At 45.1% G+C, this 23,771-nt stretch overlaps 1 protein-coding gene across 2 annotated transcripts in view; it reads left to right on the top strand.

Annotated features, from left to right (window-relative positions):
- The window catches only part of PLEKHA7 (pleckstrin homology domain containing A7), a 239,740-nt gene that overhangs the window by 131,702 nt on the left and 84,267 nt on the right, over positions 1 to 23,771 (top strand). For both annotated transcript variants that reach the window (XM_021675168.2, XM_064365136.1), the window contains exon 4: positions 8,196 to 8,279. In XM_021675168.2, coding sequence (XP_021530843.2) covers positions 8,196 to 8,279 — 84 coding nt within the window. The remainder of the gene's footprint in view (positions 1 to 8,195; positions 8,280 to 23,771) is intronic.

Consider the following 23,771-nt stretch of genomic DNA (forward strand, 5'->3'; position numbering starts at 1 on the left):
GAGCTGGCTGGTAGTGACAAAGCTGGTACTTGGCTCCTATCACATTGCTTCACTGACATCTTCCTTTAAAAAAAAATTAGAGAAGGGCTCTCTGGGTTTGATTTCCTCATTCTATCAGGAGCTTGGCTTTAGTGGTCTTGTGGCTACTGGGATCCTGTGAAATCAAAATTAAAGCTTTCTATTCACCAAGTAGCCAGGGGGCCAGACAGGCTTGCGGTGTGTAGGTGACTCAGTCAGAAGAGTACTTTGCAGAATGGCCTTTGAGTGGATCTGCAGAACTCTGGCTTAGAAAAACCTAATGAAATGTAGAAGTTTGCAAATCATGCCAGAAGTCTGTAAAATCTAGAGCTTGGAAAGGACAGGACAGACTTCCTTCTTTGGAAGTTGTGAGCGTTTTAAGTTTGCTCAGTTAATTTTGTGACTCCCTCATCCCCAGCTCTGCCTGTGCCAGGCTCTGTTCCCTTTGGCACCTTTGGACACCGAGCAGTTACTAACTGCCCCTCAGGTGGGGGGTCTGGAGTTGGATGGGATTTCCGTGTTGCTGCTCACGTTGGTATGGAGTATGTGCTAGATATGGACAGTATGGGAGTGGGGAAGGCCTAGCTTTGTCCTGCTCCATGCTCCCCAGGGCTGGTGGAGTCTTCTTCAGGGCCTGTGGCCTTCTGCCTCCCCATCTCTTCGAGGGCTCGGTGGTACATTGTGCTGCTGAAATCAGAAAATGACATGGGTTCTGCACAGCCTCTCCCTGAAGGTGATGTGTCTGTGCTCAGGCTGTTTTGAAGTAAAGGAGTTCAAGTGCCTGCTCCATGGGTATTCTTGTTTCTTTGCTGTAGGAGATACATGAGGAGTAAGTGAATGACTGCTCCCTGCCCTTGAATCTTACTTGAAGGGAGGGGACAGGTAGGAGAACAAACACATGTGAAATGAGCAGGGAGCAATACTAGAGAGGATATAACCAGTCACCAAATTGTAGGTTTCACACCAAAACACTCTCTCAATTCACCTAAGGGAGATACAGGTGATGTTTGTATTATCCTCCTGTGTGTTTTTAATCACTCAGTAATTTCCTATTGGGTGTTTACATTCCATTCTTTGATTCTCTCAGTGGAGTGTTTTAACCCTCCTTTACAGGGGTGTGGGGGAAGTTGTAGGGGAGGGCTAATTTCTCCAAATTATACTGTAACATAGTTCAGGAGAGCCAAGGATGAAGTGTTCTTGGCATGTCGGTGTCTCACCCTTGCACTGGCATTAAGAACAGAAGTCAACCGCCTTCTGATGACTGATGACTGTTAGGTTCTTATCTCTGTTACCTGTGTCCAGATTTCTGTAGGGCCAGCTAGTATATTTAGAGGCAAAATTAGCTGGCTGTGGTGGTGCACACCTGTAATCCCAGCTATTTGGGAGGCGGAGACAGGAGAATCCTTTGAACCTGGGAGGTGTAAGTTGCAGTGAGCTGAGATTGCGCCACTGCACTCCAGCCTGGGTGACAGAGTGAGACTCTGTCTCAAATATCTGGGGAAAAGAGCATCCAGGCTGCAATGACAGCTACTTCTAAGGCTGTTAAGTAGGAAAGAGCTTGGTGTTCAAGGAACAAAAAGGCCAGTGTGGCTGGGCCAGCGTGGGCAAGGGGAAGAATGGTACAAGATGAAGATGGAACCAGGCAGGAGTCAAGGCATCTTAGCGTTTTGTAAGCTAAGGTAAGGAGCTTATTTTACTCTGTGTGTAAAGTAGAGCTATCCTAGGGTTTAATGGAGGAATATGACATGGTCCAGCCTGTATTTTAAAAGGTCCATGAGGCTTCCAGTAAAGAGAATGGGTGCTACAGAGGCCAAGGTAGAAGCAGAAAGAGCCGGTGGGAGGCTGTTGCAATATCTAGTTAAGAGATGAGTAGGGTGCTCGCTGTAGAGATGGAGAGAAGTGTGGATGAATTCAAAGTATATTTTGTAGATAGAGGCAATAGGACTTGGTTCTGTGTGCCTCACATATTGTACATGAAGGTTAAGGTAAAGAAAGGAATAAAGGATGACTCCAAGGTCATAGTGATGTTAACGGAAATAGGGAAGCCTGGAGGAGTATTGAGTTTGCGGGGAAAGGAGGCTGATTCTATTCTTGCCGCATTAAAATGTACATGCCTATTAGTCATTGCTATAGTCAAGTTACCGTTAGGTTCAGCAAACATTAATTGAGTACCTTCTGTATGCCGGGCATTTCCCAAGGCTCTTTCATGTATGTTCCCTCATTTTATCCTCACAGCAACCTTTTGGAGGGACATTTTTATCCCCTGTTTGCAAATGGAAGAATTGAGCCTCAGAGAGGTGAGGTGGCTTATCTGGTTTGAACCCAGATCTTCTGACCCTAGGGCTCTGGGCTGACTTGTTGCTTAGGGCAGATGTTGAAGGAGTCTGATTAGTGCTGTGTTGAAACTTCTACTTAAAGAGGGGATGGGGACCCTGCATTGGCTCATCCACACCTGATTCTGGAAGAAGGGCCTGCCAGAGGAATGCCCATGTGCAGTGAGCTGTTGTAAATCTTGATATTGTCAAAATAGTGCAAACTCAAAAGACGATTTCAGTAAGATTTTCAATCCCCTTAGAAGCGCCACATTAATGATGATGTTTTGAATTAAATGAGCAATTTTGTAAAAGTGTTAAGTAAAATAAGCCACAAGGAGCTTAAGAAACAATTGAGGAGAGGTAGAGATGCTGTTTCAAACCTTGATTGGTAACTCTTTACTGTGGGGCCCAAATCAGAGCTGAAGATGAAGAAGAGGCAATTTCTTGTATTCTCAGAGTTTCAATGTCCAGTTTTGAGACCTAACTAGGAACATTATTAGGTTATCCAGAGTCCTTGGTTTTCTCCAGACACTGGTATTTAAAACAAAGATAGTAAGTGGCTTTACAAGCCTGGGGGCAGTGCTGAATGTGGCTTCAGGGCTGCAGGGTAACGCTTTTACAGTGTTCTGGGAGCCACACTGAGGAACCAGAAGGTCCAGTGGGGCAGATACTGCTGAGCATACCAATGAGAATATCTTTAATAGAGTCCCTCCTCAGACTTTTAGGCCAGATATTTTTCTTACATTTTAAGCTGTTTCTTCTCCTCTTTATAGCACGGGCCAGATAAGAGCTAGTGCTGACTGAGCAGATTTGTCACACTTTCAGCATACCAATACCACTACCGTCAGAAAACCAGATTTATCAGCGTGCTCTGACCCCCACTGCTGAGCATCACTCACATAACACCAGAACTTCTTGCCATGCCAAAAAATTGCTGTGCTAAGTAATTGGAGCCTTTATGTTTAACCAACAAGAGTCACGGCTCATATTATAATCAAAATTCATATGAATAGAAAATTAATCTTGGAAAAATGTTGCAAGAAACTATAGGATGTATTTACATTTTGACTAGCCCTGTCGTTATAGGTCGGCTCCACCTTACATTGAGCTCAAATCAGTCTCCAGGTCTCCATGGCCCTCACTTTATTCTGTTATCAAATCTCTTGTGTTTGCTGTCAGACTTCTTTAGGGCCTAACCCAAGTCCTTCCTGGCCCAGGGCTTGTGAAGACGTGCTTATTTACGTGGATGGTTACCCATAGCTCGCTTTCATAGGTGTTATCCTTCCCTGCCCTGTTCTATCCATGTTCCCTGGTCCTTTCTTAAGTGAGACTGGCTGCCATTCAACTTCGAGGGGCTGCTTCTGGGAGGAAGAGGAGGATTTGAGAGTTTAGATTGTGTTTACCTCATTTGCCAAATTACTTTCTCAGTGTCCTGAAGAGAAACAGAAGCCCTTGTGTGGAACAGGGAGAGTTTTTGTGCTCCCTTGAAACCAGCCACTTGGCTCCCAGCCGGGCCATCTCTGTACTACCATAGAGCAAGGTAGCAATTCAGGTTTAAAAGCAGGTATTTCAGGGATGTGTCTTTGCCTGCTAAATGCTTGTTGAGACATAGTGATAGGACATGGGACTCTTCATGGGTGTTAGAATCAGGAAATGGAACTGACTGAGGGCTTTTGTGGCGGGGAACAAGGGACAGCAAATAAAGCCAGAGGATTTTGCAATCACCAAATGGGTTTTGGGGAGCCAGTGTTTAATAGGCAGACTTTGTTTGATAAGGGTGAGTCTGGAGTAGTGGAAAGAGATCAAAAGGGTGGTGTGTGCGGGGAACACAGGAGCTGACTGCTGTTGTAGGTAAATCTCCATTCTTTGGGGGCCTTGCTTTCCCCATTTGGGACCTGGTGTGGTGATACCTAACCAGCTCTTTTAGGTATTCGCGAATATTGAATGGAATCGACCAGGGACCTCCCCTTAGCAAACTGAGTGTGTTTGATCAAAAATGATGGGCTAGGCGCGGTGGCTCACGCCTGTAATCCCAGCACTTTGGGAGGCCGAGGCGGGTGGATCATGAGGTCAAGAGATCGAGACCATCCTGGTCAACATGGTGAAACCCCGTCTCTACTAAAAATACAAAAAATTAGCTGGGCATGGTGGTGCGTCCCTGTAATCCCAGCTACTCAGGAGGCTGAGGCAGGAGAATTGCCTGAACCCAGGAGGCGGAGGTTGCGGTGAGCCAAGATCGCACCATTGCACTCCAGCCTGGGTAACAAGAGCGAAACTCTGTCTCAAAAAAAAAAAAAAAGAAAGAAAGAAATTTTGGCCAGGCATGGTGGATCACGCCTGTAATCCTAGCACTTTGGGAGGCCAAAGAGAGCAGATTGCTTGAGCTCAGGAGATCGAGACTGGGCAACATGGTGAAACCCCATCTCTATTAAAAATAAAAAAGCCAGGCATGGAGCTGTGCTCCTGTAAGTCCCAGCTACTTGGAGGACTGAGGCAGGAATGTTGCTAAAACCCAGGAGGCTGAAAATGCAGTGAGCTGAGATCATTCCACTGCACTCCAGCCTGGGTAACAAAGTGAGACCCTGTCTAAAAAAAAAAAGGGAAATTTTAAGACCTCAGTATTCAGAAGGCATTAATTTGGTTCATCTCTTTTCTCCTGGGCTTAAGTGATTCACCTGCCCCAGCCTCTGGAAGTGCTAGAATTACAGCTGTGAGCCACTACACCTGCCCCATGTCCCAGTCTTATAGTTTATTGACAAAGTTATCTTGTACAAGGCAACCGCTCATTCACTTCTGAGCCGTATTTCCTCATTCATAAAATGAAGGTTGATGGTGTTAATACCCTAGATGTGTAAGAAAGTGCTTTGTAAACTGCAAAGCCCTTTAGAGATAATGATGGATAGTGGTGCTAATGCTTTACTGTTATTTCCATTATGAGCAGGGTTTTTTTTTTTTTTTTTCCTCCAGGTGGAAATGAGGCAGGTTTAGATTTAGAGTCTGCATTTTCAGATTCTCTGGCAAGTGGAGATAAGTTTCTAGAAAAAGCTGGACTGGGAGTAATGGCTCACACCTGTAATCCCAGCACTTTGGGAGACCGAGGTGGGTGGATCACCTGAGGTCAGGAGATGGAGACCAGCCTGGCTAATATGGTAAAACCCTGTCTCTACTAAAAATACAAAAATTAGCCAGATATGGTGGCACATGCCTGTAATCCCACCTACTTGGGAGGTTGAGGCAGGAGAATCACTTGAGCCGAGGAGGCAGAGGTTGTAGTGAGCCAAGATCATGCCATTGCACTCCAGCCAGGGCAACAGAGCAAGACTCCGTCTCAAAAGAAAAAAGAAAAACCTGGGAGTAAATAAAGCCTAACTCTTGAACATGGTGCAAGGATTTTTAAAACAGATGTTAAGAAGGCCTGCTTCTTGTCCTTATCTTAGATGCTCAGCCTTAACTCTGCTTTTTTTGGGGAAGACTAGTCTGCTGGCTGCCAGGGGAAGTCATAGAATTCCACAGGCTTACCTGGGACCAGGACCAGGGAATTCAGGGGCTGGCTGTGGTTGGGAAGGGTGACGGTATGGTGGCACAGTGCACAGTTGCAGGACTAGGGGATAGCCTTGCCTCATGGCCTGCTTCTCATTTGGCTTGTTAGGGTTCAGACCTCTCTAACCCTCAGTGCCCAGGTTACCCCAGACACCTGGAGATGGGAGGCTCTGACCAGGCATTAGGATGGAGTGAAAAAAAAAAAACAACTTTGTAGGCCTAGAGAGTTTTTCTTTTTTAACCTTCATGCTATGCTGGCTTAGACATAGTAATTTCTAGGGAGGCTTAGTGTTCAATATGGAGATGGGGCTAATATTTTAACACTACGAAACTGAGGTGATCTATAGACTCTGAAAGCATTTTAACCATCTGTTTTAGGAACCTTAAAAAAAAGATCATGCCCTTTGATTTGGTAATTTTTCCTTTGAGACTGTAACCCAAGGAAAAATTTGAGTTGCAAAATTCAAATTACACTGAAAGAGATGTAGATTATAATAGTGGAAGAGGCACCTAAAATATCTAGCAGTAGAAGAGTATAAACCTTTCTAGAATGTAAATACCATGGGATAAGGACTTTTTTGTTTATCTTTTATCCCCAGTATCTAAAGGAGTACCTAGCACATGGGTGCCCAGTAGACAATTTTTTGAGTGGTTATATGAAAAAAATTTTTTTGCATTTGGCCAGGTATAATCCCAACACTTTGGGAGACAAGGCTGGTGTATCACTTGAGCCTAGGGTTGAGACCAGCTTATGCAACATAGTGAGATCTCATCTCTACAAAAAAACCAAAAAATTAGCTGTGCATGGTGGCATGTACCTGTAGTCCCAGCCACTCAGGAGGCTGAGGTGGGAGGATCACTTGAACCCAGGAGTTTGAGCCTGCAGCAAGCCATGATCACCCCACTGCACTCCCACCTGGGCAACAGAGCGGAACCCTGTCAAAAAATTTTTTTTAAATATTCATATAATAAGACTGTAATTCAGCTATTTCAAATAAAGAAGTCTTAATGGGAAAAAAAGTCTTAATGATATAGGACTTTTTCTATGTTAATAGGATGTGAAAAAGCAGGACATAGATTTTTATATACGGTAAACTCAGTCTCAATGGCCTGAAGTGATTCTTTTTAAGTAGAAGAAAACTTAAAACTTGGAAAGGGGAAGTACCCAGGGATATCTCCACATAGTGAGGTCATGGTGACTTTTTACTTTCTACATTTTAAAAAACGTCTACAGGCCAGCACGGTGGCTCATGCTTGTAATCCCAGCACTTTGGGAGGCTGAGGTGGGTGGATCACTTGAGGTCAGGGGTTTGAGGCCAGCCTGGCCAACATGGGGAAACCTGCCTCTACTAAAAATACAAAAATTATCCAAGCATGGTTGTATGTACCTGTAATCTCAGCTACTTGGGAGGCTGAGGCAAGAGAATCACCTGAACCCAGAAGGCAGAGGTTGCTATGAGCTGAGATCACACTACTACACTCCAGCCTGGGTAACAGAGGGAGACTCTGTCTTTAAAGAAAAAAAAAAAAGTCTACAATTACTATGATTTTGAAATAAATTTAAATACATCATTTTTTGTTTGAAAAAGAAGAGCGTTAGTTTAGTTTATTTGTGGAGCAAAGCAACAGTCTCTAGAGCCAGCTCCTCCTCCCTTTCAAAGAACCAAGCAGGCTTTGTCGTCGCACAAAACACCTACACGCTTTGTTTGTGTCTGTCAGCTTGGTGTGGAAGTTGATCCTTCCTAACTTCAAAAGGGTGATAGAAACTCCACCATGCTGAAATTGTGCGGGTCATGTTGCAGAGACATGCCTATCCATTTATACCCCATCATTGAAGTGAAGACATTTTGTAGTAGGGAGAAGAATTTTCAGAACATAGATTTTTTGGGTGGGTGGTTAATTCTTAGAATTCTTTCACTTGGTTCATGGTTTTTGGAAACTGTCAGAAGTGTCATCTGCTTTCCTTCATTCTTGTTTTAGCGCAAACTGTCTTAAAGTGTCTTTTTGTTCAGTGTCTCAGTTTGCTGGAGTAAGTACTTCATGGAACGTCTCTCCAAGATGCAGTATTCTCTTGGAGCCAAGACTTCCTTAGAAGTCTCCCTGTCTCGTAGGTGGGCTCTGGCACCTGGGTTGGAAATTCTTGGGTTTTTTTTTTTTTAGTGTAGCAGGGTTCTGATGGACTAAGTGTGTCTGAGAGGAAAGGCCTATGTTTTTCCCCCTGTCTTTGATGACCAGGGTCACCAGACATTGCTGCCTGACCTGTGGTATCTGTAATCCTTCCATTCACACACCTTCTCATCCATCATTTCTCTTTCTCTTTAGCCATAACCAGCAGACCACAGCATTCAGGCATCCTGTGACGGGGCAGTTTTCTCCAGAAAACAGTGAATTCATTCTTCAAGAAGAGTAAGTATTTTTATGTACTCTCCTTATCTGGGCAGAGTATGGGAGACTAAAGGCATTTGCTGAAAACAAAACTTGCTGGATTGTTTTCTCTCTGAGACAGAGGGGCTTGGAGTGAGTGGATTGGCTGATTCAAAGAGGAATATGAGAAGAATTTTGTTTTTCAATCTCCAGACTTCTCTCAGTGACAAGAGATGGAAGAGGAGAGATGGTACAGGGATGTGCTGTGATGGGTATTGTCAGAGCTTCTTAAAAGTTCTCTTTCCCCTGAATGAACCCTTTCTCCTGATACATCTTCTGGCACATTAGTTCTGTTCAGAGAGGATGCACTCATCTGGGTGAAAATATAGCGGCACACATCTGTAGTACCAGATACTTGGGAGGCTGAGTTGGGAGGATGGATTTGAGCCCAGGGGTTCAAGGCTAATAAGACCCCATATCTTTTTTTCTTCCTTTTTTTTTTTTTAAAAGACAGGGTCTTGCTTTGTCACCCAGGCTGGAGTGCAGTGGCACAATATTGGCTCCTTGTAGCCTTGACCTCCCTGGGTTCAAGCAATCCTCCTGCCTCAGCCATCCAAGTTTCTGGGACTACAGGAATGCACCACCATACCCAGCTGAATTTTGTATATTTTGTAGAGATGGGGTTTTGCCATGTTGCCCAAGCTGGTCTCAAACTCCTGGGCTGAAGCAATCCTCCTGCCTTGGCCTCCTAAAGTGCTGGGATTACAGGCTTGAGCCACCACATCCTGCCCTGGATCCTATCTCTTAAAAAATGTGTGTATATAGTGTGTGTGGGGAGGGGGGTGGATAGGTGGGGAGAAGGGGTGTGTAGCCTCAGACTGAGCTAAACCAGCCTCCCAGGGAAGCCTCAAATAAGAGTCCAAAGTCCAAAGAGTAGAGCTGGTAATCCCCATTGTCCCTGGACATTCCGAGTTCTTTCTGTTCTCTTTTCCTGAAATGGGAACTTTCCTGCTCCTCAGCTTGGTTTCCACAGGGCTTTCAGGGTGCTCACAGGTGGCTTCTAACACCCAGGGCTTGTCTACTTAAAAATACATGTAGAGCCCAAGCAGGATGTGTTTTCCCAAAAAAGGAAGGCAAGAAATGTGCACAGGTGGCTTTGCCCCCTTCCATTCATTTGAGACAGTTCTATTTGAAGAAAACATTTGTCTTCAGAAGACAACAGGTAGGTGTTAGCTTTAAAGGTTTTTTTTTCTTCTTCAAATCATTTTTCCTCTGTTTAGTCACTTAGATCAAATATGATCTTAAAATAAACTCTCAGTATTTATATTTTACAGCATTTCCCTCCCTCAGTACTTCCACCTTTAAACTTTTTATTATGGAAAGAAAATTAACATAGACAAAAGAGAGAGAGATGGTCAATTCAATATTCTCATTGCCCATCTTCAACAATTTCCAAAACATGGCTAATTTTATTTCATCTATCCCCTCCCCCTCATCTCCTAGATTATTTTGAAGCAAATTCCAAACATATCATTTCATCTCTATAGTGTTTTCAGCTTAGAATCATTATCCCACAGTACGTTTAAAGCTAGAAAGCTATAATTATGGTGAAACTGACATCCTTGCACATTTGCTCTGTGCTGGAGGCTTTACATGCATATCTCATTTAATAGGATAATCCTGAGAGAGAGAGAGAGACTGTCATAGCCATTTTAGAGATGAAGAAGCTGGGACCCAAAGAAGTGCCCAGAGATACACAGCTAGGAGAGCCAAGATGCTATCCCAGGTTAGCCAGGCTTCAAGGCCTGTGCTGCCTTTGCGTGGTGCTCTCTTCATCAAGTCCAACTCCTATCACAGTCAGAGGCCACTTCCTAAATTATTTTGATGCTGGCGGTCCATGGGAGATGACAGTCAGGGGCTGGGATTGGGAGTCTTGACTTTGGAAGCATTAATACTAGTAGAGAGAGTGAGTGGAAGGTAAAGATTGTCTTGTCTCCTAGATTGAGAAAGAACTGCTGTTTGAAGAGAGCCAGGATGTGGATTCCCCAAATTCCAGCTCAGAATGAATTTGTTTATAGAATCCTGAGTTCTTAGGAGGTCACTGGGTTCAGTCCTCAGGCATCCCAGAGACACAGGTGCTTGTCGTTATTAAGTCTGGATGGAGAATCCATCAGAACCTTTAGCTTGGGAAGTTACCAACTTCCATAAGAGCTGCAAGAAAATGCAGACCTACCACTACAAAACACTTGTCACACACAATTCCTTTTCCTCTCATTCTTAACAGAAGACTTTGTCTCCTGACCATTCCTTAGAAGGTAGCCTCTTTCCTTCTACCGAAACATCTGTGTAGTTAATTTCAATTCCATCCAGCGTCCAAGGAAAAGATGCACCTTCTTTTCAAGGCTTACTTTTTCCCTCTAGATCCCATCTCCTGGATGTCATGGGGTACCTGCTTGTCTCAGGTGGTGGGTGGCACTGATTGGCCACACATTACTTGCAACAGGCAGAATACACTGTAGGCATTAAGAAGGGAGGATTCCTATGGACTGATGTGATGATTCCTGCATTTATTAAATACCGAGTGTATGCCTACATTGTGTCTGGGGCTGTGCTGGACTCTATAGGTACAGCAGCAAGCAACACAGATGTGGTCCTGGTGGTGAGGAGCTTACTGTTGAGTAGGGAAGATGCCTACTCTTATTAGTGTGAATAGATACATCTCCTCACTGTTGGCAGGTGGGACTCACCTGAGCTGCTCGGAATAATGTGTGCATGCCCCTCAAAGGATAGTTTCTCATTTTACAGATTAGAGGCATGGAGAAGAGAAATAATGTGAAAGCTATGATCTGATGGTTCCAGAGGACATGAGTTCTGAGTGTTCTAATTCCTGTGTCAGTTATACAGAATCAGTCAGAATAGGCTAGGGTCTGCTGTGATAATAAGAGATCACAAATGTGAAAAGTGTTTGTGATAGAGGAAACATAAAGTTCAATGGGAGTTGATAAATGGGGACTCCAACCTGGCTTAGGGGCCACAGAAGGCCTCCTCACTGGGGAAGGGATGTAGTTTAAATTGAGGTCTATCTAGTCAAGATGAACAACCTGGGCAAAGACCTAGAGGGGAAAGAGGGTAGAGCATGGGGGAATCTACACCAGTTGAGGGAAAGTGAAAAATGAGCACTGGATGGATTCTGGAGGTACTTGGAAAGTGAAATGAACAGGATTTGTTGATTGATTGACTGTGATAGGGATGAAAGAGAGGAAAGGCTTTCTTGAAGCCTCTGGCCCTAAACTGGAGGAAGAGGGAAGATTTACATAAGGGAAGATAAGTGTATGCATGTGCATGTGTGTAGGTGTCGTTCACAGCTGAGGGGAGTGTGACCAGCCTTGGTGGGGTCAAAGGGTAAAAAGGCTGACTTGCTGTAGAGGTTTGTGAAGGGGAGTGTGTAGATAAGGTTGAAGAGGGGGGCTGCAGCCAATTACCTAAATTGCTTCCTCCTAAGTGAAATACACTTAACATTTGCCTCCTAGGGAAGCTCTGGAGGGTGAGTGAGGCATGATTTCTCCTCACAGAAACAGTTTTTTTAAATTATGCAAATGAATGAGATTCTTGTTTTGTTCCTTTAGAGGAGCTTAATTTTATTGTGTAGTGTGTTATGTCTCAGACTAATGTCTCTAGTAGAAAAAGGAAAACTGGCTCCTTTTTTTTTCTTCTCCAAAGAGAATCTGCTAAGGCCAAGCACTGGAAGTTGTAACCACATTGACTCCTTTTGCCAGAGCCTCCACCCCAGTTACCTGTAGTGAATTCTTCTGGAGCAGTGGTTCTCAAAGTGTGGTCTTTGAATCAGCATCATCTGAGAAGGTGTTAGAAATGCGAATTCTTGGCCCCACCCCAGACCTACTGAATCAGAGAATCTAGAGGTAGGGCCCAGCAATCTGTGTTTTCACAAGACTTCCAGGTGATTCTGATGCAGGTAAAAATTTAAGAGCCACTGATTTAGGCAATTTGCTCTTTTCATAGCTTCTAAATGACTCCCAAGTTTTCTCTTCACCTCCAGGTGTCTTCCCACTTCACCTCCCAAGTGTCCATCCGTCATTCTCAGGGCTACAGTGACAATCTTAGGTAGATTTTTGTCACATAATCTTGAGTTTCTTCCTCTGTAGGAATAAGAGAAAAAGAATTTTTTTAAAACCCATCTCCATGGTGACTTCTCCTAGGAGATTATTGGTGTGAACAGATACAGCTCCCCATTGTTGGCAGGTAGGACTTGCCCGAGCTGCTTGGAATAACCCATGCACACACCTCCAAAAGATGGCTTCTCATTTTACAGGTCAGAGGCATACAGAAGAGAAATAATGTGAAATCTGTGACCTGATGGGGCCAGAGGACATGAGCTGTGAGTGTTCTAGTTCCTGTGTCAGCCATACAGAATCAGGCGAGATAGGCTAGGGTCTGCTGTGGTAACAACAACAAACAAAGGCTAGTTTCTCACATTCTTTTCATGTCCATCGTAGGTCACCTTATGGACTCTGCTGTCTTTTTTTTTTTTTTTTTTTTAAGACAGAGTTTCACTCTTGTCACCCAGGCTGGAGTGCAATGGTGCAATCCTGGCTCACTGCAACCTCTGCCTCTTGGTTTTAGGCAAGTCTCCTGCCTCAGCCTCACAAGTAGCTGGAATTACAGGTGCCTGCTATGATATCCAGCTAATTTTTGTATTTTTAGTAGAGACTCGTTTCACCATGTTGGCCAGGTTGGTCTCCTGACCTTAGGTGATCCACTCTCCTTGGCCTCCCAGAGTGCTGGGATTACAGACATATAAGCCACTGCGCCCGGCCTGCTCTGCCCTCTTTACTGAGGATGGCTTCATTTCTGTAAGAGAACTTGTCAATTGGGCACTGGCTCTTGCACTCACATTTCTTCAGGTATAAAGCAAATCACAGGACCACTTTAAACTTCAAAGGGGGCAGAGAAGCGCATATTTATTATGTACCTGGGAAGAGAATCAGAAGTATTTGTTGGACAGCACTAATTATTACCCTTAATAAACCACAATCCAGATTTGTCAAGGGAGATGGGACCTTTTGAGTCTCACTTACAAGCTGCTTTTGCTGTGTGGAGTCCATCCTTCTTTTCTCTTTTCATTTCTTCTTTTCTTTTCTTTCGAGACGGAGTCTCCCTGTGTTGCTCAGGCTGGAGTGCAGTGGTGTGATCTTGGCTCACTGCAACCTTTACCTCCTGGGTTCAAGTGATTCTCCTGCCTCAGCCTCCTGAGTAGCTTGGATTACAGGTGTGTGCCACCACGCCTGGCTAATTTTTGTATTTTTAGTAGAGACAGCGTTTTACTGTGTTGCCCAGGCTGGTCTTGAACTTCCAGCCTCAAGCAATCTGTCTGTCCCAGCCTCCCAAAGTGCTGGGATTACAGGCGTGAGCCACCCACCTGGCCTAGAGTGCTCATTTTCTCATTTGACCTTTTCTGTTATGCTACCCAGTTTTTTGTTATACTCCTTGAGGGGAGTGGGCATCAGTCAATGAATCCTGTAGCTTTGTTCCCCCAGGAGACATTCCTTTACCCCCCACCCCTGAACAGCAGGTATGTGAAAATGCCTCATGAGAGAGCTAATACAAGCTCAGGCTGTATTAAAATTACAATGCATAGAGAAAGGGGGGGGATAGTTCTGTTATATCATGGCTTCTGTGAATCACTTCATTCATTCATTCAATACAAATTGATGGAGTACCGAGGACATGCCAAGCTGCAAACACTGTGTTCTGGATACTAAATTTTAAGAGAGGTGTTGAGCAATTGATATTCCCCTGAGGAGGGGGACCATTATGGCGAGGGTTCTAGAAGGCTTATCCTGTGACCATTGCAATTAATCTGCAGGAGAGAAGATGGAAGATGTGGTAAAAGTCTTCAAGAAGGGCCAGCAGATGGAAGTGGGGTGCATTTATCATGTGGCTGGCAAAGGCAGATGTCAGATCCATGAGTGAAAGCTATAGGCAGGCAAATTTCAACTCAACTCTATAATTTTCTAAGACACTGTATTAGTCTTTTCTCATGCTACTAATAAAAACATACCAGACTGAGTAATTTATAAAGGAAGGAGGTTTAATTGACTCACAGTTCCACATGGGTGGGGAGGCCTTACAATCATGGCAGAAGGCAAATGAGGAGCAAAATCACATCTTACATGGCTGCAGCCAAGAGAACGTGTGTAGGGGAACTCCCCTTTATAAAACCATCAGATCTTGTGAGACTTACTATCACAAGAACAGCGTGGGAAAAACCTATTACCATTATTCAGTTACCTTCCACTGGGTCCCTCCCGTGACATGTGGGAGTTATGGCAGCTACAATTTAAGATGAGATTTGGGTGGGGATGCAGCCAAACCATATCAGACACTTTATAGCATCCCTTGTTTCAGGATCTAGGAATTCCTTGTTAACATTAAATGAAGTATTCTATCCCCTAGAATAAGAGTTGGGAGATTTTAAAATGAATAATATTAATAGTATTGCTAGTATTATTTTTATAGCTAACACTTGGCACCCTTACTATTACCAGGTTCTTTTCTAAGTGCTTTACATATATTTAATTTTCACAGCAATCCTGTGAGGAAGATACCATTATTATCCTACTAAGGCACAGAGAGATTAAGAGTCTTGCCAAAGGTCAGACAGAGAGTAAGTGGTAGAGTCAGGATTTGAATCCAGGTAGTCTGGTCCTAGATGCTGTGCTTCTAAACACTATGCTATACTGTTTCTGATTTTGGAGGTCTTCCGTGGACAATCCTCTTCCTTGTCCATACTCAGCGTGCTGATTGAGTAGGCTACTGCTGCAGAGAGATTTTAGTTGTAATTGTATTTGCGGCAATGAAATTTCATCTGTAATAACTTTGCACTTGTTTGAAAGATGCCAAGCCTCCTCGGTAGTCTTTTCTTCAGAAAATGTTCTCAAACCTTTTATCTTGGGGCCTAATTTCCAGTGATTGGATCATTTTGCTCCTTTCCTAAGCCTCTTGCCTGATTCTCAGTGACTTTCTGGAATTGTGAGCTTGAAGCCACACCCGTTCTGGCTAAAGGAGCCACATGCAGGGCCCCTCCTAAAGAGGTAGTCCTTGACACAGAACTTCCAGGACTACGGTTTTGGTGTTTGGTGCTCATGTACAGGAGTGTTTTCTCCTCAGTGCTGGGCTGCCCAGGGAGCCACTGACAAACGCCTCTGCAGCTTTCGGGGAAGAGGAGAGAAGCGTTCCCAAGCAGTGACGCTGGCAGCTGACTGACAGCAGGCTGTGTACACTGATCCACAGGCTCTGCCAAGCATTTGATATTGAGGTGGGGCCTAAGGTTGGGAGAAGAGAGTATGTGCTTAGGAAGTTCAGAGGCCCACTCGTGTGCTGAGACGCCAGCTGCAAGGCATGCAAGATCACTTTGGAGGTTCCAAACCTGGAGGGTGCCCTTGCTTGACCTGCCTTTCCCAGCATCCCAGTGAGTTTAGCTTGTTGTTTTCATTGGAGTCTGAGCAGCCTTCAGTTTTCTCATTGGCTTATTTGGAAAAGAAACACAAGTTGGAATTTCCTGGAATGTTGTGAGTGGTGTTTGGAGGATACCACTTAAAAAAGATACTGTCTTGCCAAAGGTAAGAATTATCTTCCAGATCTTTGACCTCTTTGCTAAAGGTGGTTTATTTTGCGGGTTGCAGGGTAAGACTCTTCCATGGCATGTGCTGATTATGGGCTTGGGGGCGGGGTATCATTTGCTGCTAGGAGATGCTCCTGTTCCTCCTGCAGCTTCAAGTTGGTAAAGCGGCAGTGAGAGGTTTAGAGCACTGGAGGGGGAGGTGCTCCTAAACTCCCAAAGGAGTCTGTCCTGTTGCTCATCTGCTGAGCCCTCGGCTGTGAGGCTAATGCTTTGCTGTCTACAGTTGATACAACCAGCACCTTGTCTCTAGATGCTGGCAGTCTTGGGCTAGCTTTGCCTGTTGTGTTCGGTTGCCATGGTAGCAGAAAAATGAGGAAAAATGGAAACACCTGGCAAGCAGATGCAGAAACTTGACTGTTCAGTTTTCTTCCCTGGACTAGGAGACAGTGTTTGTGACAGTAGCAGGTAGGGGAAGAGATGGTGATGGGGCCTTTAGTTCATTCAGACACCTGGGTGTTGGCTGGGCTTTTGGTGTTGCTGTTTTTAAGGGCATTGGCACTGGGGATGCAGACATTGCCACACAGCAACCATGTCTTTGGCTCTGTCTATGCTGGGCAGAAATGCTGCCGTGGTGGCTTTGCTGTGTGAAGAAGGGAAGCTGCTTCCTGCAAGTAGTAATTTTGTTTCTTCCTGTGACTTCCCTTCTTGTCCTCTTCTTTTACCTCCCCCTAGTCTTGGATGTGCTCTGATCTGCAATAAAAAATATCATTGTCTAATGAGAGAAGTAGCTGCTTGTTAAGCTAGGAGGAGCGGATAGGCTGGAAGAGGGCTCACTAAAGGCACTGGTTAAAAGAGGCTGACCCAGGGTCAACAACAGAGCAGGGCCTTGTAGCAAGTTCAGGGCAATACTCTGATTTGGGGAACAGGTGTGGGGAGGTGGGGGTGGCAGCACACAGTGCTTATGGGGTTATTTTCATGCCAGGTGAGGGGCTGCTGTTTGGGCTGATTTCTAGCTCTTGGGGTTGAGTGGGGTGAGAAACTGCAGCCTGTGTTCAAGAAAGGACTTGAGGGGGAAGGAGAAGGAACACAGTAAGCCATAGTTGAGTAATGAGGCCGTAGTTGCTGAATGAAAACCCGTGTCAGACAGCCTCCCCCAGGGTGTTGGGAATTTACAGTGAGCGTTGGCGGTCTGTCTGTGTGTGTCTCTTTCTCTGGGAAGAGAGGGTGTGGAGGTGTCTGCCTGTTTGGGATAAGAGCTTTCTTTTATTTCCTGGTTTTCATTGTGCATTGCTTTCCCCAAACCCTTAGCTGATGGGTGTAAGCTGCTAAAAAAATGTGCTAGTGTTTGTGAATGTGTCTTCTTCTTATTTACTTTTCCTCTATGTCAGTAGTTTTAGTTGAGCTCTCTGTGTGTCGATTCCTTCAGGACAGAGCATGACTTTGGGGGCCAACTTAACTAGGAATTAATGGGATAAAGGTGTCATTTAATAAGGTGTTCTCAGTAACAGATTTGTGTTTCCTTATAGCTTTCTAACCTCCCATCATAGCCTTGATGATTTTATTTATTTATTTATTTATTTATTTATTTTTGAGATGGAGTCTTGCTCTGTTGCCCAGGCTGGAGTGCAGTGGCACAATCTTGGCTCACTGCAACCTCTGCCTCCTGGGTTCAAACAATTCTCCTGCCTCAGCCTCTCAAGTAGCTGGGATTACAGGCATATGCCACCATGCCTGGCTAATTTTTTGGTATTTTTAGTAGAGATGGAGTTTCACCATATTGTCCAGACTGGTCTCAAACTCCTGACCTTGTGATCGGCCTCCCAAAGTGCTGGGATTACAGGCGTGAGCCACTGTGCCTGGCCAACTTACTTATTTATTTAATGAATGAGACTGAGTCTTGCTCCATGGCCAAGGCTGGAGTGAAATGGCATGATCTTGGCTCACTACAACCTCTGCCTCCCAGCTTCAAGCAATTGTGCCTCAGCCTCCTGAGTAGCTGGGACTACAGGTGTGCACCACCATTCTCAGTTAATTTTTGTATTTTCTGTAGAAACAGGGTCTCATTATGTTGCCCAGGTTGGTCTTGAACTCCTGAGCTCAAGCAATCTGCCCACCTTTGCCTCTCAAAGTGCTGAGGTTACAGGTATGAGCCACCCAGCCAATTTTTTTTTAATTTTAGTAGAGACAGAGTCTCGCTACATTACCCAGACTAGTCTTGAACTCCTGGCCTCAGGTGATCCTCCCACCTCAGCCTCCCAAAGTGCTAGGTTTATAGGCATGAGCTACTGCTCGCAGCCCTTGATGATTCTTGACATTACTGTTCTCCTGAGGAAAGAATAGGAACCTAATCCTCCAGCCACAGAGTTACTGTGCTTTAAACAATTTTTTTTTTCAGATTAGATACTATTGGGATGTTTATAGGAGATGACTGTTTAGAAGTTAATTGTTTGGCACCTTGAGCTTTCTGGAGACGTATGCCTTGGAAATAAAGTGTAGCTGGGATTTAAATTCTGGGATCTTCACTAGTAACAGTTCCAGATGATGCTTTGCATGTCATGGGTGCTTTATGGTTTTCAGTGTCATTTCAAGTCACTCAACTACTTTGTGAGATGAGAGGTAGTTTCTACTTATTTTTCAAAATTGGAAACCAAGGTCCAGAGAACTGATGTGACTTGTGGAGGAGTCAGTAAGCTGCAGCACTTGGCTGAGATCCAGTTATTCTGGGCTCTTGCTCTTTCCCCCACCCCAGGATTTCCTTGATCTGGGGGTTGGTCTTAGGGCTGAAAAGAGCAAAAGCCTGCTTCTCTCAGACCTTGGAAACTGCCATAGTGGTCTCTCTGTGGCAAAGCCCAGGTTTTGGAGTCCAATTTCTGTCTTGAATAAGTTATTCATCTCTCTAAGCCTTGGCTTCCTCCTCTGTAAATGGAGATACTAACACTGACTTTGCGGGGTTAGGTGAGATAATGCAGGCCAAGTGCCTGGCATACAGTAGGTGCTCAGCGAGTACAGCCTCGTCCCTCTGCTTGCTTGACTTTGTGTACCTGTCCTGAAGAGTTGGTGTTACTTGTCTTGGTGACCTGCTTATTGCAGCACCGTAGACATTTTGCTGTGATTCCTTCATTCTGCTTCAGCTCACACCATTGATTGAGAGGTTCCCAGTAACCAAATCCCATTAACTAAACCCACCTAATTTCAGACCCAACAGCTTCTATATCTGTAACCTCTCTTTCTTCCTACATCTGCCAGTGTCATATGCATTTAGTCCTGAAAATGCAGGAAGCAGCAGCACTCCTTTTATAGATAGGGACAGAGAAACTGTCTTCCCGCTCAGGCTCACTTCACATATCCTTGACAAAGTTCAGAGGAGAACCAAGTCACTTTTCACCTGGGCTTCTCCAGACTGATTTTTCTAGTCCTAACTTCTTTTGTTCATTTCAGTTGGGAGGAGGTTGCATTCAAACTCTAGCTCACTGTTTTCATCTTCAGCCCACATCCCTCCAGCAAAATAATCAGCATTCATGTAGCCCAAGCCAGGGAGAGGGAAGTCTTTGTTCCAGTCATCCCACTGTACTTGGGATTTCAGATAACACAGAAACCTGGCAAACAGGCTTTTAAGTTAATAGGTTTTATTTGACGACATCAGCAGTCTGTGTGTGCAGGATTTTGCGTCTCCTCTCCCAGGGGTCTGTGTGACTCAGTGTGCCCGAGGGCATGCTGCTGGGAACTGAGTGCCTTTTAAGGTTGCTCAGCTCAGGGGCACAAGCTCTTCTCTGGGAAGTGGAGACGATTCTTAGATAAGACTCCTCAGTGGAGTACACTCATTCTGAGGAGTTGAGAACGTACCAGTGTCTGCCCTACCAGGCTCTTAATGGGAAACACGCCCGTAGGGTGTAACTGGCTGAAGCAAATGTACCAGAATGCCCGCATCCAAGTGAAGGATGTTCCTTTCAGTGTTTCTTCAGGAGGCTATACACATGCATTGTTGATGTCCCATTGCTCATTGCCCATTGCGGTAAACCACCACTAGAAGTTTCCATCAGAGCCAGTTTTTTAGCCAAGTGAGAAAATTGTTTTCGAGACTTTTTTCATATCCCCACTTTTAGATACCAAATGGTATTCCCAAGCATGACCACCATTTTTTTTAACTAGTTGTAATTCCAGATAACTTGTAGTTATTTCTAAAAGTCGTAGTCATCCTTAGAAAACCTAAGAGATCATGACCCACGTTGAGAGCTTCAAAGGAACATCCTCTGAAGGCCAATCTTGTTCCCTGGACAAGTGAGTAGCTATGTGTGCCTTGTTCTTTCAAAGAGCGAGGTCAGGACCTGCCAAGTATGAATTGAGTCTATTCCTTGAGTTGGGAGCTGTCACTGCTCATCTGGGGCCTTGGTGAAGACATCCTCCCTGTTTGTAGACAATACAGTTCCTTCCCTGGGGCAGATATAGTTTGGACTTTAGTCACGTCTCCTAATAAGGCTTCTATGGGTGTGGCTGAGTGGTGTAGAAATGAGGAGTCGAGTTGTCTTCATGTGTGTTTTCCTATTCTTTCCCCACTCCTTGCCCATCACTGCCCCTCACTGATGTCCAGTCTTGGGACGATAACCAGTCATTCTCTAGCCAAAATCTGTTTATACCTGGCTCCCTAGGTGGGAGTTGTACCCTCTTTCCTCATTTACCCAAGGCTGCAGGGAAGTCATCTTTCTTTCCATGTTACTGGCTGGGAGTAGCCCCCCAGCCAGCTGGCATCCCAGAAACTAGGGTGGGGAGATGTGGGGCTAGAATGTGCGGGTTTTGGGGGTGATTAAAGTTAGATGTCAAGATTGTAAGGTGCTTTATACTGCACTGGTGAGATGATTTAAAAGCATATTTTTAGGCTAGGCGTGGTAGCTCACTCCTGTAATCCCAGCACTTTGGGAGGCCAAGGCAGGTGGATCACTTGAGGTCAGGAGTTCGAGACCAGCCTGACCAACATGGTGAAACTCCCTCTCTACTAAAAATACAAAATTATCTGAGTAGCTATGTGTGCCTTATCCTTTCAAAGAGCGAGGTCAGGGCCTGCCATGTATGAATTGACTAACATGGTGAAACTCTCTCTCTACTAAAAATACAAAATTATCTGGGTGTGGTGGTGTGTGCTCATAATCCCAACTACTTGGGAGGCTGAGGCAAGAGAATCGCTTGAACCCAGAAGGTAGAGGTTGCAGGAGCTGAGATCACGCCATTGCATTCCAGCCTGGGCAATAAGAGCAAAACTTTGTCACACACACAAAAAAAGGCCGGGCAGGGTGGCTCATGCCTGTAATCCCAGCACTTTGGGAGGCCAAGGCAAAAGTATCACAAGGTCAGGAGTTCGAGACCAGCTTGACCAACATGGTGAAACCCTGTCTCTACTAAAAATACAAAAAATTAGCCAGGCGTGGTGGTGTGTGCCTGTAATCCCAGCTACTCAGGATGCTGAGGCAGGAGAATTGCTTGAACCCGGAAGGTGGAGGTTGCAGTGAGCCGAGGTCACGCCATTGCACTCCAGCTTGGGCAACAAGAGCAAAACTTCATCTCAAAAAAAAAAAAAAAAGGCTGGGTACAGTGGCTCATACCTGTAATCCTAGTACTTTAGGCCAAGGCAGGCGTATCACAAAGTCAGGAGTTTGAGACCAGCCTGACCAACATGGTGAAACCTTATCTCTACTAAAAATACAAAAAAATTAGCCAGGTGTGGTGGTGGGCACCTGTAATCTCAGCTACTCAGGAGACTGAGGCAGAATTGCTTGAACTTGGGAGGCAGAGGTTGCAGTGAGCCGAGATCACACCATTGCACTCCAGCTTGGGTAACAAAGTGAGATTCCATCTCAAAAAACAAAAAAGATTGTAAGGTGTAAAAATGACAACCATAGCTATTTGACCTGGATTTCCTGGCCAGTCACATGTTCAGATAGTCTTTTCTTTGTTTATAGAGGTGGAATGGCATATCTAGTTGATAGAATGTGATGCAGTTATTTGAAATGATGTGAACTAGCTTAAACTAATGGAGAAAGTGTTTACAATAAGTTTTTAAAATGAAGGTGTGAAATCACATATATAATTTTGATTATATGTAAACAAAAAAGCACCCCTTTTCTCCCTACCCCCACCCCTGCAAAAAACCCAGGCATATAAAAAGAATGGAAGTAACTATACCAAGTGTTGCAAATGGTTTTCCTTTCAGAACTGGACTATGGGTGATGTTTTTCTCTCTTTTCGGCTTTTTCTTATATTTCTCAAAAACTCTGTAATAAACCTATAATGTCTTAAGTGGGAACAAATTACATTTGATAAAATCCCAAGCTGGCTGGGCATTGTGGCTCATGCCTGTAATCCTAGCACTTTGGGAGACCAAGGCGGGTGGATCACCAGAGGTTAGGCGTTCAAGACCAGCCTGGCCAACATGGTGAAATCCCATCTCTACTAAAAATATAAAAATTAGCTAGGCTTGGTGGCGAGTGCCTGTAATACCAGCTACTAGGGAGGCTGAGGCAGGAAAATCACTTGAACCCCGGAGGCAGAGGTTGCAGTGAGCTGAGATTGCGCCACTGCACTCCAGCCTGGGCAACAGAGTGAAACTCCATCTCAAAAAAAAAAAGGAAGAAAAAACCTAAACAAATCTTTTTTATGGTTGGACCTTGTGTCCTGAATTTCAACTTAGAGATAAGAGCTGCCATAACTGAAGCAACCTGAGTTCTTTTTCCTTGTCTCAACCTCCGGAAGTCTGAAGAGTCAGGCAAGACCAGGTTCCAGGATGTTTTGGACATAGTTCTGTCTGGAGAAAGAGGGTGGACAAGGCAGCCTCTGGGAGCCCCTTTCTGCCCCTGATCCGCGAGTATCTTGCTGCATACAGCCTCTGCCAGCAGCAAGTATGGTGACATTTCTCCCTCCGAGTGGGGAGCAGCAACAAAAGTCTGGCTGGGTTGGAGCCCGGGGGCGGGGAATCTGGAGTGAGTGTCTGAGCTGATAAGGAGCCAGTGCTCTTTCTGCCTGGTAGGACTTGTATCTCCGGCTGCCAAGCATCCCACAGGGCCCAGCCCTTTGGGAAGCTGGTGCCTGCTACGGTGGTCCTGCTGCTGGCATTGCTTGGAAAGTGCAGTAGTCACGGATACTTCTGCAGAGAACTTCCCTTGTGGTGTTGGAGATTGGGCTCTGTCTCAGGGCACAGGAAGGATTGCTTATCTTTTGAGCAGCAGGGTCTTAGAAGAAAACAGCATATTTTCCCGGTGGAAACTAGGAAATTTTTCCTCGTTGCATTGCTCTAAAAGTGGCCATGTGAAGGATTTTCAGAGAGCGGCTTTGTCAGCTGCATCCTGCCCGGATCCTCCAGCTCCATCTCCTAGGGTCCTTGCCCAGGCCTCCAAAGCAGATTTTCTCCACTCTTCAGGCAAGGAGCCTCAGTTTTCTGTGGTCTGCCTGGTCTCCAGTGACCTGGATCCTATTGCCTATTGGAGCAGTGGACAGAACTTGGAAACTTCCACTTTGAGGAAGGACTTAGCAGGGTCTTGGCATCAGGCATCCAGCTGTTCAGAGATAGGTACTGGATCTGTGTGAAGGCATTTGTCCCTGCTGCCTTAAAAGACTGGCAAATGCTGGGGCTCTGTGGAGGCAGGTGAGGACTTTTCAGTGGCTCTTGAGTGTTGCACTGAGATGCTCCCAGAGAGCTGGCCCTTCCAGGGCAGCTTCTCGGTGGGAAGCTCCATGTTTCTGGGATGTTGATGGGGAAGCCCCAGAGATTCTTACTGGGGCCTAAGGCTTACTTCATTTTTTCCTGCTCTCCTGGTTTGGCACAAGGGGTTAATATCTCTGATAGCTCTATTTTGAGGCAAATGGAGTGTTCTCAGAATAGGTCTCTTTGTTGAGTAGTCTATTTT

The sequence above is a fragment of the Aotus nancymaae genome, unplaced genomic scaffold (assembly GCF_030222135.1).
Source record: "Aotus nancymaae isolate 86718 unplaced genomic scaffold, 86718_ANA_hifiasm-v0.15.2.pri h1tg000059l, whole genome shotgun sequence".
Taxonomy (NCBI): Eukaryota; Metazoa; Chordata; class Mammalia; order Primates; family Aotidae; genus Aotus; species Aotus nancymaae.